A 19,020-nucleotide genomic window follows, 5' to 3' on the forward strand; every position below is an offset into this window, starting at 1 on the left:
TCGACAATGAAATTAAAAATTTTTAATAATGCCTTGGTCCATTGGCTGGAGTTTTGACGTTACGTTTGGTGGTAAAAACAACTTCGCACTTTTAAGTTTGGCAGAAATACTGGCAAGATGTGCCAGACAGTTGTCAGTTACCAACACGATTTTCCTTTTTTCTTTTGTCTAGTTTTAATATCCATTCTTCAAAAATATCACTTGTCATCCATGATTTTTTATTAAAGGTGTAGTCAACTTCCAAAGATTTTATGCCTCTAAAACATCTTGGGTTTTTTGATATTCCGATGACTAAAAGTCTTAATTTTTCACTTCCTGTCATATTTGCTCCAACTAGCACAGTGATTCTTTCTTTGCTTTGTTTTCCGCCAAAACATTTATAATCCTTAAAAGCAAGTGTTCTATTCGGTAAACATTTAAAGAATAAACCCATTTCGTCAGCATTAGAAACATCCTTACGCTCATATTCTTCCAAAATCTTCTTTAAGGTTTTATTGTTTTGTTTTATTTTTATTGTTCCTCCAACTGTTGCAATCTTCTTCGCTTACATTAACACTTTCTCCACAAATAACCTTTTCCACAATTCTGTGGCGCTTCTTAAATTTATCTAGCCACCCAGTGCTCGCATTAAATTCTGTATGTCCAAGAGACTGTGCAAATTTCAGAGCTTGTTGCTTAATTATTAGACCCGATATTGGGATAATTATCAATTATCACGTATCATTTGCACCCATTTTAGAACAGCTTTATCAACATCTTCGTATATACACAACTTAATTTGCTTCTTGTCTGCTCCTCCTTCAGTTGCATTTAAAATTGATTCTCGATTTTTTTAAAATCGTAGATAGACTGCTTGCAGATATGCCATATTTCTCCGCAACATCTTTTTTCTTAAAACCCTGGTCAATATCATAACAATCTTTGCTTTATTGTTAATACTTAAATTGTTTTCGCAATTGTAAAAATTACTGGACTGCAGCTCTTGCCGATACATAAACTGGAAACTTATGCTGCGCTGGCCATATAGTGAATTGTTATTACAGGTACCGCCTACTCAATGACGTTCGCTTGCCAATTCAACAGTATCACTCACTTCGAAGAAATATACAACTTTGTGATTTGTGAATTTCTTTTATTCCGCTTTCATTCATATATACACGAAAGAAAATTTATGATTAACGTATGCTGTATGTTACTTTTCAGAAAAAAAAAAAAAAAAAAAAAAAAACAAGGGCATATAGTCTATGTGATTGACGACGAACGAAAAAAAAAAAAAAATTCATGAAAACCATCTACTGCGGGCCCAGTTAGACGAGAACGGACATATCATATAACGATTGACATGAAGGTCACGTGGTACAGTTGAATGAGAAGCGAATGTCACTCAGTAGGTGTTACTAAAAACCGATTGTGGTAGCATTCTATGTATTGCCGCCGCAGCATGCTAAAGGTTTACCGCAGCGAATTTCGCTTTCCCCTGAGCCAACATCAATTTACAAATCTACCCTATTTATTGTAAAGTTTACGACCACTTTTAAGAAAACCCATTTGGTTTAATAACTGCAACAAAAATGAAACAAAGACCCTCCTACGGCCACAAGTGTTCACTAAAAGGATGATTATTTAATTTCAGATGCTAATGCGAAATTTCGGAGGGAAGGAGGCAGTATATTTGAGCGGCTGTTTAGCAGTAAATGCTTGAAAATCTTCAAAAATGCTTTTACTAATTTTTTTAAAAATTCGTTATAGAGAGACTAACACTTCGTTATATGGGGTTGATTTTACATGTAATTTCGTTTCAAGGTGCAATGTTTCGCTTAAAAATTCGTAATATAGAGAAATTCGTTAAATAGAAGTTCGTAATAGAGAAGTTCCGCTGTATTTGGATCTTAGAAAGGCTTTTGATACTGTTGCATATGGAAGACTGCTGCACAAATTGAAGCAGTGTGGCATTGGAGGCATATTGCTGCTATGGATAAAGGGTTGGTTGAGTGGGAGAAGACGGAGTGGTTATCATTGGACACTGCTCTTTGTGGACTAATGTTATTAGTGGAATCCCCCAGGATTCAGTGTTGGATTCATTGTTGTTTTCTGTATTTATTAATGATACTGATGATGGTATATCAGACTTAATGTCCAAGTTTGCAGGGTTGTTAATGACAGTACGCTGCTGCAACAGGATCTAGAAAAGTTGAGCAGATGGGCTGAGAGGTGGCAACTGAAGTTCAACAGCGACAAATGTAAAGTACTGCATATGGAAAGCAGTAACCCAAGAGTAATGTATCAACTGTGTGGTACTACACTGACATAAGGTATAAGGTATGTTTGTGTCAGACGACACCTGGGATTTCTCCCATCTCCACGTGTGTTTGCTGTATCTAGGATTGGTTTGGTTTGGTTTGGATTTTATTGGTGCATCAGCAAATAAAGCTATAATGCGCCAAGACCAATATCGAGGACAATACGCTGTCAAGCCAGAGACTTGAAAGTATGTGGGCCGTGTCTGTGCAGTGTGATGTGTTGTGCCCATTGTTTGACCGGCTTATTGTCCACCAGGCCCCTAGTGCAGCCTGACGTTGCCCATACCTAGCCACATGGAGGCTAGCTGGGTGTGTCCAGTATAACAAGTTGCTCTGGCAGGTCCTGCCACCTAGTTTCCTGGGATTTCAGTGGCTAGGGCCTAAAAAAATATAAAAAATAAATAAAATAAAATAATAATAATAATAAAAAAATTCACACATTTGACGTAAATGCTTAATGAGATTGCCGTTTGGAAATCGTTTGTTGTTTGTTTGTTATTTGGTTTTTAGGAACATTAGCAACTAAGGCCATATTGCTCCGGGATATGCAGTGGTCATTCCCTGACCTTTCCGCATCCTCCATATTTGGTGGTGACAGGCTCGAACCCCGGTCTAATCAAGAAGCGTGTGTTACACACTGCTGTTCCTTCCCACCTGGCTATGGAGGCGCCTATGTTAGGAAATCACTGGTTGGGGCTGAATGCTAGAGAAATGTGTTAAAAGGCCTAATAGGTCTGGCAAAATTTTGATGTTTTTAAATTTAGATGTGTGAGATTATACGCTAGATGAAAGATAATAGTGAGAGGGAGGGGAGGCTGCATATAAATTATCAAGCAACTCAAAAGCCTATGGCAGATATAAGCTAGTCTGTAATCAGTTCACAAAGGAGGTTAGGCAGGCGAAGGCAGATTACGAGAAATCCTTGGCAAAAGATGCTAAGAAAAACAGCAAGGATTTCTTTACTTATATAAACTCTAAAAGGAAGGGGATGAATCTGATTGGTCCACTTGACATCGATGGTTCAAATGTTGATGATCCTGCTCAGATAGCAAACAAACTGAATGAGTATTTTGCATCTACATTCACACATGAGGAATTATTAAGGTTTGAAAATGGCAGAAGGTTATCAAATTGTAGCAGGGTGCTTAATGATTTTGTAATAACTGAGAGCAAAGTGGAGGAGAAATTGTTGAAGTTAAACATAAGAAAAGCACCTGGGGTGGATGGGACCTATCCAGTTATATTAAAGGAGGCGGCAAAGCAACTAAGCAAACCCCTAGCCATAATTATGAGAGCATCCTTGGACTCAGGGGAGGTTCCCCACACACTAGAGACGTGCAAATGTATCCCCAATTCACAAAGGAGGATCGAAGGGTGACACGAGTAATTACAGACCAGTTAGTTTAACTTCTGTTCCGGGTAAAATAATGGAGTCACTCGTTAAAGATGCATTGCAGGATCATCTAGACAAAACTGCAGCAATAATTCAGATACAGCATGGGTTTGTTAAGGGAAAGCCTTGTCTGACAAATTTGATAGGATATTATGATGTGGTTACAAAGGAACTGGGTGCAAAAAATAATTTTGATATCATATATTTGGATTTCAAGAAAGCTTTTGACACTGTTGTGCATGAAAACTACTGTACAAATTGGAGCAGAATGGTATTAAGGGTAAGTTGCTACAATGGATAAAAGGATGGTTAAGTGGGAGAAGACAGAGGGTAGTAATCAATGGGTGCTGCTCTTCGTGGACTAATGTTATTAGTGGAGTCCCACAGGGTTCGGTGTTGGGTCCACTGTTGTTTTGTATATTTATCAATGATATCGATGAAGGTATATCAGGCTTAATGTCGAAGTTTGCAGATGATACAAAGGTCAGCAGGGTTGTTAATGACAGTAATGGCAGTGTGCTTCTGCAACAGGATCTAGATAATTTGGGCAGATGGGCTAAGAAGTGGCAACTGAAGTTTAATCTTGACAAATGCAAAGTACTGCATATCGGTAGAAGTAACCCCAGAGAAATGTACCAACCAACTGTGTGATACTACACAGTTAAGGTGGTAGAAAATGAAAAAGACGTGGGAGTAATTGTGCAGTCAGATATGAAGTTTTCTGAGCAATGCAGATAGGCTGCCGGGCAGGTTATGGGGTTTTGTCAATGATATATAGGAATTTTGCTAGCAGGGAAAAGGAGGTGATTGTCCCTTTGTATAAGGCAATGGTCAGGCCACGCCTTGAGTACTGCGTACAGGTCTGGAGGCTTCATTTTAGGAAGGATGTAGATAGAGCATGTAGAAGGGCAACAAGATTGGCGAGGGGAATGAAGGGATCCTCTTACCAAGAGAGACTTAAGTTCTGCAAATTGCAGTGGCTGGAGACTAGGCACCTGCGCGGTGATCTGATTGAGGTGTATAAGGCCTTGAATGGGTTGAGCATGCTGAATTCTGATGAGATCGTTCCACTTGTTCAGATTACGAACCTAAGGGGGCATAACTTCAAATTAAGAAAAGAAAGATGTAGTATAGATGTGTGGAAATTTGCCTTTAGCCAGTGGGTGGTTAATTGGTGGAACAAACTTCCATCTGCTGTTGTGGAAGTTGATAGGTTGAATAAATTAAAGGAGGAAATGAGCAGGGATTTGGAGGCAATGGTGTAATTTTTTTTTTTTTTTTTTTGGCTGATGTTGCATAGGCTCATACAGACATGCTTTCTTGCATCATATGCCACTACTACTACTACTACTATTAGGGATTCCCAAGTGCTTGGTCCACTCTAATGAAAATCACATATAGGTGTACATAGCGATACACATATGGCTAGCATGTTACTATACAGCTTTACATATGAAAACTTAAAAAGTCCACAGTTCTTAAAATTATTGTCTAAATCTCATGAAAAGTCACCTATAATTCCGGTTTACTTCCCTCTATCAATTGAGACCATTGCCGATTCAAAATTTCATGATTTCACTGTAAAATAACACTTTTATAAAGGAGCTCACAAAAAACGTGACTGCTTCAGTTAAGGCACTCTATTCGGTCCCTCGGTTCTTTACTGACAATGGTAGAGAGTGAAAAGGACCTGGGAGTAATTGTGCAGGGAGATATGAAGTTTTCTGAGCAGTGCAGACAGTCTGCAAGAGTAGCTCATGGTGTCTTGTCAATGATATACCGGTACTACACTGACAGTGGTAAAGAATGAAAAGGACCAGGGGGTAATTGTGCAGGCAGATATGAAGTTTTCTGAGCAGTGCAGACAGTCTGCAGGAGTAGCTTGTGGTGTCTTGTCAATGATATACAGGAATTTTTCTAGCAGGGATAAGGAGGTGATTATCCCCTTGTATAAAGCAATGGTCAGGCCACAGCTTAAGTACTGTATACAGGTCTGGAGGCCTCATTTTAAGAAGGATGTAGCCCTGCTGGAATGAGTACAGAGAAGGGCAAGATTAGTGAATGGAACAAAGGGTTGCTCTTACGAAGAAAGAGCTTAAGCTTTGCAAATTATAGTGTCTTTAGACTAGGCACCTGCGAGGTGATCTGATTGAGGTGTATAGAGCCTTGAATGGCTTGAGCATGCTCAATGCTGATGGGATTCTTCCTCTTGCTCAGAATAATCACCTGAGAGGGCATAAATTCAAATTCAGGAAAGACAGTTGTAGGACAGATGTGCTGAAGTTTGCCTTTAGCTAGTGGGTAGTTGATTGCTGGAACAAACTTCCATCTGTCGTTGTAGAAGTTAATAGCTTAAATAGATTCAAGACAGAACTAGACAAGCATTTGGAGCAAGTGGATGGGTGAAATGAGAAGGTTTTTTTTTTTTGGCTGATGCTATATAACTGTACTTTCTTGTATTTTGTGCCTTTACTAATGCTAATGAACCTCAGAGGCTCACATCTAGTGAGTATAGGCTTGGCACACCAAGGGTCTGAGGCTGGATATCATCATTTTTATATTTCTAAGTGATTCCCTTCTACTTCTGACTCTTGTTTTCTCATGGATGTGATGTTTACCTTTTCATGGATTTGTTTTTCTTCTTTGCCTTGCAAATGAAGACATTTTATAACAGATCTGACTTCAACCTTCTCCAGATACCTCCTCTCAACTATTCATGATTCTAGTTCAGTAACCAACAGAAAAACAAATAACTATGCTTTAACTTATTAAACTTAGTAGTATACATATGAATAATATTAAATCCCTGACTCAAATATTTGTGATGAGGGTAAATACTTATTGGCTGCCTCTTGTACAATGTACTTCATCTCAGCGATTTTATCATTCTGATCACATAGCTGGATTAACAAGCAGGTATTTCAAAAGTTATACCTGGTTAAATAAGGAGCTATTGTTAGTAATAATTTCTGGTGCAAAAACCAGGTGTTATTGGTAGGGCATTTCCTTGTGTATTTACAAACAGCATATTTAACTGAATGGAAGTAGTTGAATAAATAATACTGCAGGTATTTTATCAATTAGTACAAACTGTAGTTTATTAATACAGGCATACCTCGGTTAACGTTACCTCTGATAACGAAGCTTCGATATAACGAAGTCCGCAATTTCAAGCCCCATTTAACATAAAAAAAAAATATTCCAGTTTAATCACCTGAAATCTAAACAAATTGAGGAAATTACGGAAACCTTTGGGGCTTCTCGTGGTTGGTTCGAGAAATTTAAAAAACGGGCCAGGATTCATAGTGTAAAATTAACAGGAAAAGCTGCAAATAAGTTTCCAGAAAAACTAAAGGAAATAATTGAACGTGAAAATTTTCCACCAAATTTGGTGTTCAGTGTTGACGAAAGCGGTTTGTTCTGGAAACGGCTACCAACAAAAAGCTTCATTTCTATTGAAGAAAAATCATCTGCTGGGTTCAAAGCAGCTAAAGACCGTTTAACGTTAGTTACTCTTTGGATCAAATGCCTCTGGCGATTATAAATTAAAATTGTTATTAGTTTACCATTCAGAAAATCCGAGGGCGTTAAAAGGTAACATAAAAATGAATTTACCTGTAATATGGAAAGCAAATAGAAAAGCGTGGGTTACCAAGGAGTTATTTACTGATTGGTTTTTAACCACTTTTGTCCTGAAGTAAAACGGTATTGTCAAAAAAACAACTTTGAAGAAAAAGCTCTTTTGTTGTTAGACAATGCTCCGGGACATCCTACTGATCTTAACACGTTGGACACATGCATTCCTGTCAAAGTTGTGTTTCTTCCAGCAAACACAACTTCCCTGATTCAACTATTGAATCAGGGAGTAATAGCATCATTTAAAGCTTATTATCTGCGTCGAACATTAAGCAATTTAACTGAACTAGAGGATAAAGAGGAAATGACAGTTAAAACTTTTTGGAAAAACTACACCATTAAAAACGCAATTGAAAACATTGATAGTTCTTGGAAAGAAGTCACTAAGAAATGCTTAAATGGAGTTTGGCGCAAAATATGGCCAGAAGTTGTACTAGAAGAAAATAACATCCAAGAAATTAGAAATGAAGTTATCCAGATGGCTCAATCAATAGGTTTCGAAAATGTCGATGAAATTTATTGAATGCAGAAGATGATGGTTTTTCAGTGGAAGATTTAGAAAACCTTGTTAGCAACGAAGACAAAGATAATGAAGACGAAGTTAAAGAAGTTCCTGCTGAAAAAGTGTTAAAAACCAAAGATTTAAAAAGGTGCTCAAATGACATTGAAAACGTTTAAAAAATTTTTAGTGAAAATGATCCTGATTTAGGAAGAAGTTTTATTGTTAAGCGATCAGTGTTAAATGCAATAACTCCGTATAGGCAATTGTTAAATGAAAGAGAAAAAAAGCATAAGCAATCAACTTTAGACTCCTATTTTAAAATGTGATTTCACTTTGTATGTAAGTTGACTGTTTATTTAATAAAACCTTTCTTTGTTCGAAAAAAAAGCTTTTCATTTTCTTTAGGTAGGAACGTATCCCTATTCTGGCCATAGTATTTTTACCTCCGAAAACGAAGTAATTTCGTGGAACGCATCCTATTCGTTATTCGAGGTATGCCTGTACTTTGAATTGTAAAAGAGAAAATGATTTGACAGTCAGTGGCAGGAGTTTCTGATCGATGTCATCATTTGGTAAAAAACTACTAAGTAGGAGGACATTTTAATTTCTTATTATAGTGTTTTATTAAGTACACTGCATTCTCAGTAGTATGCTTTAATTAGTTAGATAGTGTGCAGTATATTGTAATTTTTAATTAGATTTAGTTGTAATTATAGTGAAGACTATATCCGGTAAGTATATTATGAATCAGGATATCACAACTAATCAGGGAATTATTGCATGTGATTTTCCTGTGAGTCTTGTTTGTTGTACTAACTTTGACATGCATTTCAAGCTATCTTTGGAAGTTCACAATAAAGCAACAGTGATTCATTTGTGTGTTCTAAGTGAAAGATAGGAAATTTTTTTTTTTTTTTTTATATGAAACCCCCAAACACGAAAGGTATCAAAACCTATAGTACTTAGTACCGTGCATGGGTTGAAGGAGAAGTATGGGGAGGGGGGATGCCGGAAACTTTGCTCTAGAGACTAAACGTGGGTTTCACCACTTCAAGCCTCCAATAAGCAAAGTGGTGGTATTTCACCGGTTGATTAAGCATAAACTCAATGTTTTGTTGGATCAAATTTGACTACCTGAATAAGAAGTTTAATGCCTCTGAAGAAATTAAATCAATTTCAAATCAAAATCAAATTTAAAATCAAATTCAATTTGTATGCCTGAATACCTCAGGTATTCAGGTGTACAACTTAATTCTGGAGTGCCTCTCATGCACTAAACCAGACTTAAACAAATCTACGAGGAGATGAAGGATTGCCCATCACAGGAGCAGAAAATAGCAGTCCCAAAAGAAGTTCTCAGTGACTCAACTGTTAAACAAATTGGGAATATACTATGCAATAAGAGCAGGGTAAACCTGCCAGGAGCAAAGGTTAATGATTATACAAATGTTCCAGAGATGGATGGCCATGGAATTGTGAAAAGTAGTAGGAAATAATTAAATTACTGCCTACTAAAGCTAATCTAATGTCTAACCAGAATATTCCTGGAGAAAATACTGCGATAGAAACTACATGGTATGTGTCACAACATACAAACAAAAAGGAAGCCATACACCTACACATTAATGCTAGGAGTGCAAGTAATAAATTTTGTCAGTTTGAGGTACTGGTTAAGTCTGATTCTTATATACGTATAGGAATATAAGAAATTTATTCAAAAATATAGTGGAGAAAGAATTTGTATAGGGCAAATACAATGTATACAAGGAGGGTAGAAATGCCCCGCTAGTAGATGAGTCTCAACCGAAAGTTTCAGTCAATATCTGTAAAATTAAAGTTTCCCATAATAAGAATTTCTAAGCTACTCTATACAGTACTACAACACTACTTTCACAAAAATGAGAGCAGCAGTGTGTTACAGAGGGTCCCACTAAATTTGCCTTTCTAGATAGTGAGAGGAACCGGAGAGGTGTGTTTCTATCCCCAATTGACAAAGGGAGATCAAAGGGTGACAGGAATAATTACAGACCTGTTAGCTTGGCCTCTGTTCCAGAGAAAATAATGCAATCACTGAGTAAAGAAGTAATGCAGGACCAGCAGACGATTGCAGTTATACTGAAGTCACAGCATGAATTTGTTAAGGGACAATCTTGTCTCACCAAATTTAACATCATATACTTAGATTTCAGAAAAGCTTTTGATAATGTTCCACAGGAAAGACTGTTGTACAAACTGGAGCAGTGTAGCATTAGGGACAAGTTACTGTTTTGGGATTGTTCAGTGGAAGAAGACAACGATTGGTTATCAATGGGTACAATGTCTTCTTGAACTACTGTTATCAGCAGGATTCTCCAATATTTTTCAGTATTTATTAATGATACTGATGAAGCCATATTAACTTAGTGTCTAAGTTTGCAGATGATATAAAGCTTGGAAGGTTGGTTTAATGACAGGAATCAGGTGCACTGTAACAAGACCTAAAAAAATTAAGTAGATGGATTGAGAAGTAACACTGAAAAATAAATAAGAATAGCAGTAAACCCAGAAAAACATACTGTGTGGTACCATAGCCAGGAGAGTGGAGAATGAAAAAGGCCTGGAAGTAATTATCATAATGTATAGAATATTCAAGTGTTGTCTTGAAGCCTCATTTTAGGAAGAATATGGATCTGTTGGAATGGGCGCAGAGAAAAGCAATGAGATTAGTGAGGGCAACAGAAGGGCATTCTAACCAAGAAAGGCATCAGTTCTGCAAACTGAAGTGTCTGGAGACTAGGCATATGTGAGGAGATGTGGTTGAGGTTATTTGGTTTTTAGGAGCATTAGCAACTAAGGCCATATTGCTCGGGGATATGCGGTGGTCATTCTCTGACCTTTCCGCATTTTCCATATTTGGTGGTGATGGGCTCGAACCCCGGTCTAATCAAGAAGCGCGTGCTATGCACTGCTGCTCCTTCCCACCTGGCTACGGAGACGCCTAGGTTGAGGTCATTAAGGCTTTGAATGGATTGAGTTAAACACAATGCTGATGGTATAAATTCCAACTGAGGAAGAAATTTATGTCATCATCATTTTTTTTTTTTTTTTCTTTTCTTGATTTAATGCATGACTACTTTCTATATCAAAAATTCATAGAGGAAAGATATTCTTGATCTGGTTATTAATAAGGATTCATAGTGTATTAATGTGGGATCTATAACAACCAAACCAATTAGGAGAGCACAGCATGCATCAATGACATTTGTGTGCAAATATGATGACATTCATCCCTTATTGTAGTTGAAGCTAAGTTGCAATCTGTATATTAAAAACATTTGAGCAACTTCAAAATGAACAATAATTACACATGGATTTATCTGTGAGGAGCACATGGCATCATTCCTCATTAGTCTAATTATGATATTTGAGTGCCCACATTCTTCTGGCTTTATCAGTCAGCCACTCCACAGAATACTATTGCTAACTACTGCTCTCCTTACATAAAGTCTATGTTGGTTTTTTTTTTTTTTTAAATGAAAACCCCAAAAATGAGAAGTATTAGAATCTACAGTAATTAGTACTGTGTGTGTGTGGGTTGAAGGTCAAGAAGTTGAAAGATATTTGTTGACATTACACTTGAACTACTGTAGATTGTAATTTTCAGGAAATACATACGAAGGAAGGTTATTCCAGAAAATGGAAGTTGAATGAATCAACGAGGAAGAAGAAAAGTTGGTTCTGTGAGTTGAATGGCATATGTTGCTGATGGAAGCAGCAAAACAGATAAGCAAACATATGGCATTAATTATGAAGGCATTCTTAAATTCAAGGAAGGTTTCTATATAGCGGAGTTGGGCAAATGTTTCTCCTATTCACAAAGGGAGGAGGAATCAAAATGAGAGGTGAGCAATTATAGAGTAAGCTTGATTTCTGTTACATGGAAAATAAAGGAATCAGCAGTTAAAGAACTACTGCATGATCATTATGTTGGGAATGCAGATATAAGGGAGCGTTTTTAATGCAGATATTATGGGAGGTTTTTTTTTTTTTTTTTTGGCTGTGCTGCATAAGCTTGCTTTCTTGCATCATATGCCTCTACTAATGCTAAGGAAATTACAACATGGATTTGTTAAGGGGCGATTTCATCTGACTAATCTGATTAGTCACCACGATTCAATAACAAAGGAACAGGATGCAAAAAGTAATTTTGATATCATATACTTAGATTTCAATAAAGTTTTTGACACTGTTCCACATGAAAGTGCTGCAAAATCTGAAATAATGCAGCTTTAGAGCAAGTTACTGCTACAGGTAAAGGAATGACTGAATGGCAGAAGGCAAAGGGTTATTTTATATGACCACTGCTCTTCTTGAACTAATGTTATTAGTAGAGTCTGTTGAGGTCCAGTGCTGGGTCCTTACTATTTTCAATATTTATTAATACGTTTACTGCCTCTGAAACATGTGTCAAACAGCAAAAGTGATGAACCATGATGCATAAATGCAGTCATTCTTAAGCAATCAGTTCACAAGTGCTGCAAAATTAAAGACACTTGAAATTGACAACTGCTTGATATTAACACTAACTGAAATCTGTGCAAATATGCAGCAATGCTTGGTTTTGTTTATGGACTTGTTACACAGTTTTATTTGTTCTTTGCCTGTGATGAGGTTAGTTTATATATATATATATAGAACAAACTTTTGATGAATTTTAGGTTTTTTCCTAATTTACAGCTCAGTCCAAAGGTAAGTGTTCACTTTTAGCCACATATTTTACTTTTACTTTCAATAATTATTTATTTTTAGGCAGATATTAAGGAGTTTCTCCTCAAATTCTGAAAATTAAGGCATATCGAATGAACCCTATCAAATTCAGACAATACTGAAGATGTTAAAAATATTTCTGAATTCATATTTAGCTTAATGTCTAACTCTGCAGATACACAGAGGAACAAGATTGACAATAAACAAAGTGTACTACTACAAAAATAGCTAGAAAAATTAGGCAGATGAGGTTCAACATTGATAAATGCAAGGTACTACATACAAGCAGTAGTAATGCCAGAATAACATACCAACTGGATGATACCCCAAACTGGTGGATAATGGAAGGGACTTGGGGTTAATTGTACAGTCCAACATGAAGTTCTCTGAGTAGTGCAGACAGGCTACTAGGATGGCTCATGGGGTTCTGTCAATGATATGCAGGAATTTTGCCAGAAGTGACAGAGGTGATTATCCTGTTGTATAAGGTAATTGTTTGGCAGGACTTTAAGTACTGCACAGAGGTTTGGAAGTCTCATTTTAAGAATGCAGATCTGCTGGAAAGGGGTGCCAAAAAGAACAAGATAAGTCAAGAACACTTTTATCACAAAAGACTGCAGTTCTGCAAATTATAGCACTTGGAAACTAGACATTTGCAAGAAGACCTGATTGAACTGTTTAAAGATTTAAATGGATTTAGTAAACTAAATTCTGATGGCAACCATATTCTTTCTCAGACAACACACATAAGAGGCCATAAATCAAATTTAAAAACGATGGCTAACAATACTTTTTGCATAAGACAGATGTGCAAAAACTTGCTTTCAGCTGGTGAGTAATTAATTGTTGAAACAAAGCTCCATCTGGCATTTTGGAAGTGAGTAGTATGAATAAATTTAAATTAGAATTTTGCAATTATTAGAGGGGATGTGATATGTAACATATCATTTTGCATTCCAGATATTTTATACAACACAGACTAACATATCTGACATCCATTAATCAGAGAAGAACAAATTGAAGCATAAAGTCACAGAATTTTTTTAAACTATATACAGGCAACCAAATTAATGGGAGGAGGGAGATTAGCTAAACACATATTCAAAACAAAAATGAAGGTAACTAGCCTAGATGCAGACCAAGAGTAAGGTGTATCAAAGGCAACAAGCAAGAATTAGAAGAAAAGAAAGAAGGCTACCCAGAGTAGAGCTAAACATCTAATAAGAAACAGGACAGTATAGAAGAGTATAGTGACACATGGCTCTCATCCACATGAACTGATTTTTAATATCACAATGAATCATTCACCCACCTGGCATAACAAATTTGGAGTTATACTAGATGGGTGCATAATTCACCACACACCCATCTGGTATACATATGAAAATCATCAATGAAGGGAAAAAAATCATTTGTTGATGCCGATGCTGTTTTTGGATAATAAATATTTGTAAACAAGTTTCTCCCAGCCCCCACACCACCACTACGGTAATTCTTATGAATTACACGTCAAAATTCTACTGGAAAAATGATAAAGTAATTTATGTGCTCTTTTCATTTTTTGCTACAGAAGCCTTGCTAGCTTTTCCAACAAATGGCTGAACATTTGTTGCCATACATTTCCATGCATAATGGGATTCAGTGAAGAAAGCAGTAGTGAATTATTGGATTTTGGAGGGTGGCTTCTTTAGGAGAATAAAGAATTAATGGTTAATACTCTTCCCTCTTAAATGCCAATAAACCTAATTTTACATTTATGTGGTATCATGAAATTTACCAATTAATTAAAATTTACTAATCAGTCAAATTTCTGAAAACAAATGTTTAAAAAATGGGGAAAGACTAAAATACATCTTCCTGTCCATTACTCTGTGTAATGGACAGAAAGCCAATGATCTGTAAAATAATAACCAAATCTATAACAAATATCAATTGGCATGCATGTGTAACTTCTGGAATAGTGAAATATGGATACTTACGCTTTGGGAGACTTAAACATTTTGTCACATGCAGCACAGTAAAGATCTTCTAAATATTCATCATCACTACTGTTCCCTTCCTTGTCTATAAAGTTAAATTATTAATATTAATATTCATTCAACAAAAATTTAATGTCCATTATTTTTTGAAAATGCTATTGTTTAGACCTCAGAATTAATAGTTAACAGCCACATTATATAAATAACTAATATTATTATTTATTTATTATTATTTTTTATGGTAAATCCAAACACAAAAGGTATTAGTATACATTAATGGTGTAGTTAAAGATTATCACGTTTCACTGTCACACATGAGACCCACAAGCAGATAAAAAAAAATAAAGGCTGAATATGAGAAATCAATGGCAAAAAGAGCTAAGAATGGGAATAAGGAATTTTTCTCGTATTATGCTAATTAATATTAACCATAGGGTGCAAGGAAGCTACAGGCTTTTGCTGCACTGCCTCCCCCCCAAATAAGTGAATAAATAAAAATATAAAAAATAAACAACCTACATGTTTCCTTCTGCAAGAACATAACAATCCAGCTGATTTTTGAATTTTCCAAGGCTTTTAGCTTCAGTCAACCACAGAAGTAAATTATTCCAGCAATTAACAACTCACTGACTTTAGAAGGCTTCCTACAATCTGGTCTAAATTTTAACCGTGTAATTTTAAATTATGGCCTTCTATCTAGTCGTGGAATCTTTTATAACAGTGAAAATTTTTCCTTCATTTTACTATCCCCTCTCAGAGACTTAAAGACCTCAATCAGGTCCCCTCTAAGGTGCCTAGTTGCCAAACTCTGTAGTCATTTGGAGTCTTTCCTCATACAAGTACTCTTTTTCAGATCTCACCAGGTGGGTTGCCCATTTTTGGACTTTTTGAAGAATCTCAATGTATTTTTTTAAGTGCAGTCTCTATATTTGGACAGTATTCAAAGTGTGGTCGTACAATTGCCTTATACAGTGGAATAATGATCTACCTGTCTCTACAAGCAAATGTCCAATAAATTATCGGGCATTCCCAGGCACCCATCTACACTACTTGGAGAACTTTTCTGACCATACCTTACCTCCTAAATCCCTTTCTTCCCCTACTGTTTTTAATTTAACTCAGCAGGTGTATAAGCCCTTGCATTTTGCTGCATTAAAACATAGCTGCAACTTGTCTGATCATCCTTGAAATGTGCCTGTTGCTAATCATTAACCACCACTCTCCCAATCTTCAAACCATCTGAAAATTTAGACATTAAGCCCTCTATCCTGTCACTGATGTCATTTATAAAAACAGAAACAACAGCGGTCCCAGAACTGATCTTTTAAACACATCATACCTTTAGGTTTGCTACTGAGATCACTAGACTCTGATGACATGATAGAATATAAATTGGAGCAGGCTTTAATTATTGGGAAGATCCTCAAGTGGGTCAAGGGCTGGCTAAGTGAAAGGAGACAGAGGGTGGTAATTAATGGGCATTCCTCAGGGTGAACTAAAGTAGCAAGTGGGATCCTCTAGAGTTGCATGTTGCACCACTGACTCTTGTTTCTGATTTTCCTCAATGGAATTGATGAGGATATATATAGAGAGCTGTTAAAGAGTGCTGTGACTTAAAGGTAGGTAGAATGATTAACAATCAGGGCCAGGCTATGCTGCTTCAGAATGACTTAGTTACACATTGCCAAATGTGTAACTTGGTCAATTGTCAAATACCAAATAAAAGATGGCAACTGAAATTTAATCCTGCTAAATATAAAGTTCAACCTATTCCTTTTCCAACAGTGAGAATGAAGAGAGAAGATTATTCTTCTTTATATAATGACTGGGAAACAGCACTCGGAATATTGTATTCAGGTTCAAAGGCCACAAAAAAAAAAAAAAAAAAAAAAAAAAAATCATCTCTAGAGAGGGTCGAAAGATGAGCAACAAGAGTAGGATACCCGAAAACTTACTTATCAAGTACAGTACAATGTTTGGAAAAAGTCACACATAGGATTGAAAGTGTCTGCAATTGTGCACAGACAGAATAGACGGGAGTATATATTGAGAGCCTTGTCAATCATTTCAGGAACTGCTGGGAGTCATGAAACAAGTAAATACATGGGCTGTGCTAGAGTAGTAAGAACAGGTGCATGTATACTTGCATGTACACCAATTCTAGGAGTATAGTAAATAAATTTGATGAATTTGAAGTGCTGGTCAGCTGGTCAAGACATCAAAGGTAGATACTGTTCGGATATCAGAGAAGTGGTGTCACACAGATATAAGGAATGCAGAATTGCAATTTGGGGAGTACAAGCGTACAGAAAGAATATACAGGATAGAAAGGGAGGAGGGGTTATGCTGTTAGTTAAGAAACACAAAATCTAAGGAAGTGCATCCAGTTGACATAGATAGACAGTGCAATGCTGAGTCAGTTTGGTGTGACATAAGCACTGGGAAAGCAAAAATGAGGGTAGGAGTCTGGTACAGGCCTAATGACTCTGATGGGTACAATGAACAATTATGCAGAGAAATAGAGTGGGCCAGTAAATTAGAGTGTCTTATAATAGGGGATTTTAACTTTCTAGATACTGAATGGAACTGGTGGGTCTGTCACTTGCACACTAGCAAGGCCGCCGTAGCCGAGTGGCCAGGCATGCGGGTGCATAAGCGTTGAGTGACCCAGGTTCAAGTCCGTGACTGCTGAATATGGTGCTGTTTCTTGTATTCTCTCTAACTTGTGAACTCCTATGACTGTGTGGTTGTCCCAGAGTATAAACAGAAAATTAAATTTTTATTTTGTGAATTTATTGGATGATTGTTTACTACAGAAACATGTTCGAGGGGCAACCAGAGGGAGTAATACTCATGATCTAATTATCAGAATTGATTATTCATGGATTAAGAATTTACTACATAATAAGTATAAATACACTATAGTTTACCCATAAGCCTTAAGCATTTAGTCCTCAAAATATTAATAATTTACAGATAAAGCAACCACCAGGTGGCAGTGATCACAGTGTACTGACGGGGGATTTATTTAAAGATATAACTACCATCAGGGTTAAAGGGAAGGGTTTTTGCTTTTGTAAAGGTGACTACGGTCACCTTTACTGAAGCATAGGTGACTCAAAGCAAAGGTATTGGTCTCAGATTTTTTTAAGTTCAATACAGTGGGACCAACTGATGATGCTACCAGCAGCAAATTCTAAATGGGAAGCATTCAAGGAAGTAATCTTGGAAGCTACTAGGCTTTTTGTCCCAACTAAGAAATACTGTTCTAGGTTAAGGCCCAAATGGATGTCAGATGAACTAATGAGACTCGTGGCAGAGAAGAAAAATGCATGGGATGCATATAAATTATCAGACAACACAGAAGCCTATGATATATATAAGCCAGTCTGTATTCAAGTCACAAAGGAGGTTAGGCAAGCGAAGGCAGATGAGAAATTTTTGGCAATGGATGCAAAGAAAAACAGCAAAGACTTCTTTATAAACTCTAATATCCAGGCCATCTACCCTCCAGACAGCAGCCGACACCTAGACAACTGCAGCCTGGTGCAGGTCACAAGGCACGTGGAGTGCACGGGTCTACTATACTGTGTGTGTGCTAACAGCACAAATATCCCACACCCAATGGTACAAGTGCTAGACCAAAGGGTGACGACAATCCCGCTCACAGGGTGCCCACTCCTGGAAGCTGGCAAAAAAATATATAAATAAATAATAATAAAAAAAATGTATAAATAATAAAAAAATGGTATAGATAAAAATACATATATATAAAAATAAAAATAAATAAAAATACAAATAAATATAAATAATTAAATAAAATAATATAAAAATATATAAATAAAATAAATAACAAAAAATAAATAAATAAAATAAATAACGAAAAAATTTTTTTTTTTTTTTTTTTTTTATATAACTCTCCCCTCCCCACACCTTGTTTTTAACACTATCGGTAACAAACTTGCTTGTTTTTTTTTTGTTTTTTTTTTGCTGGCACCAGAGAAGGCAGCTGGTGCGTGATTTTGCTCATGCCGGTTTATGGTTTGACTGTAGAAGATCATTCTCAGATAGCTGCCAAACTAAATGAGTATTTTGCACCTACATTCATAAATGAGGAGTTATTCAAGGAGGAGAGAGCCAGATGTTTATCAAACTCTAACAGGGAGTTAAATGATTTTGTAATAATTGAGAGCAAAGTGAATGAAAAGTTGTTAAAGTTAAACATAAGAAAGACACCTGGGGTGGATGGGATCTATCGAGTTATATTAAAGGAGGTGGCAAAGGAAGTAAGCAAACCCTTAGCCATAATTATGAGAGCATCCTTGGACTCAGGGGAAGTCCACATGGACTTCCCCTGAGTCCACATGGACTCAGGGGAAATGAGCAAATGGAGATGAGATGAGATGAGCAAATGTATCTCCAATTCACAAATGGGGATCTAAGGGTGACATCAGTAATTACAAG

General features: G+C 36.5%; 1 protein-coding gene across 1 annotated transcript in view; it reads right to left on the minus strand.

Moving 5' to 3' along the window:
- The window catches only part of LOC150087048 (dnaJ homolog subfamily C member 21), a 374,824-nt gene that overhangs the window by 136,724 nt on the left and 219,080 nt on the right, over positions 1 to 19,020 (minus strand). Inside the window, exon 9 of the mRNA XM_090372359.1 lies at positions 14,557 to 14,641. Coding sequence (XP_090228485.1) covers positions 14,557 to 14,641 — 85 coding nt within the window. The remainder of the gene's footprint in view (positions 1 to 14,556; positions 14,642 to 19,020) is intronic.

The sequence above is a fragment of the Mastigoproctus giganteus genome, chromosome 4 (genome assembly GCF_048544385.1).
Source record: "Mastigoproctus giganteus isolate SK-2022 chromosome 4, ASM4854438v1, whole genome shotgun sequence".
NCBI lineage: Eukaryota > Metazoa > Arthropoda > Arachnida > Uropygi > Thelyphonidae > Mastigoproctus > Mastigoproctus giganteus.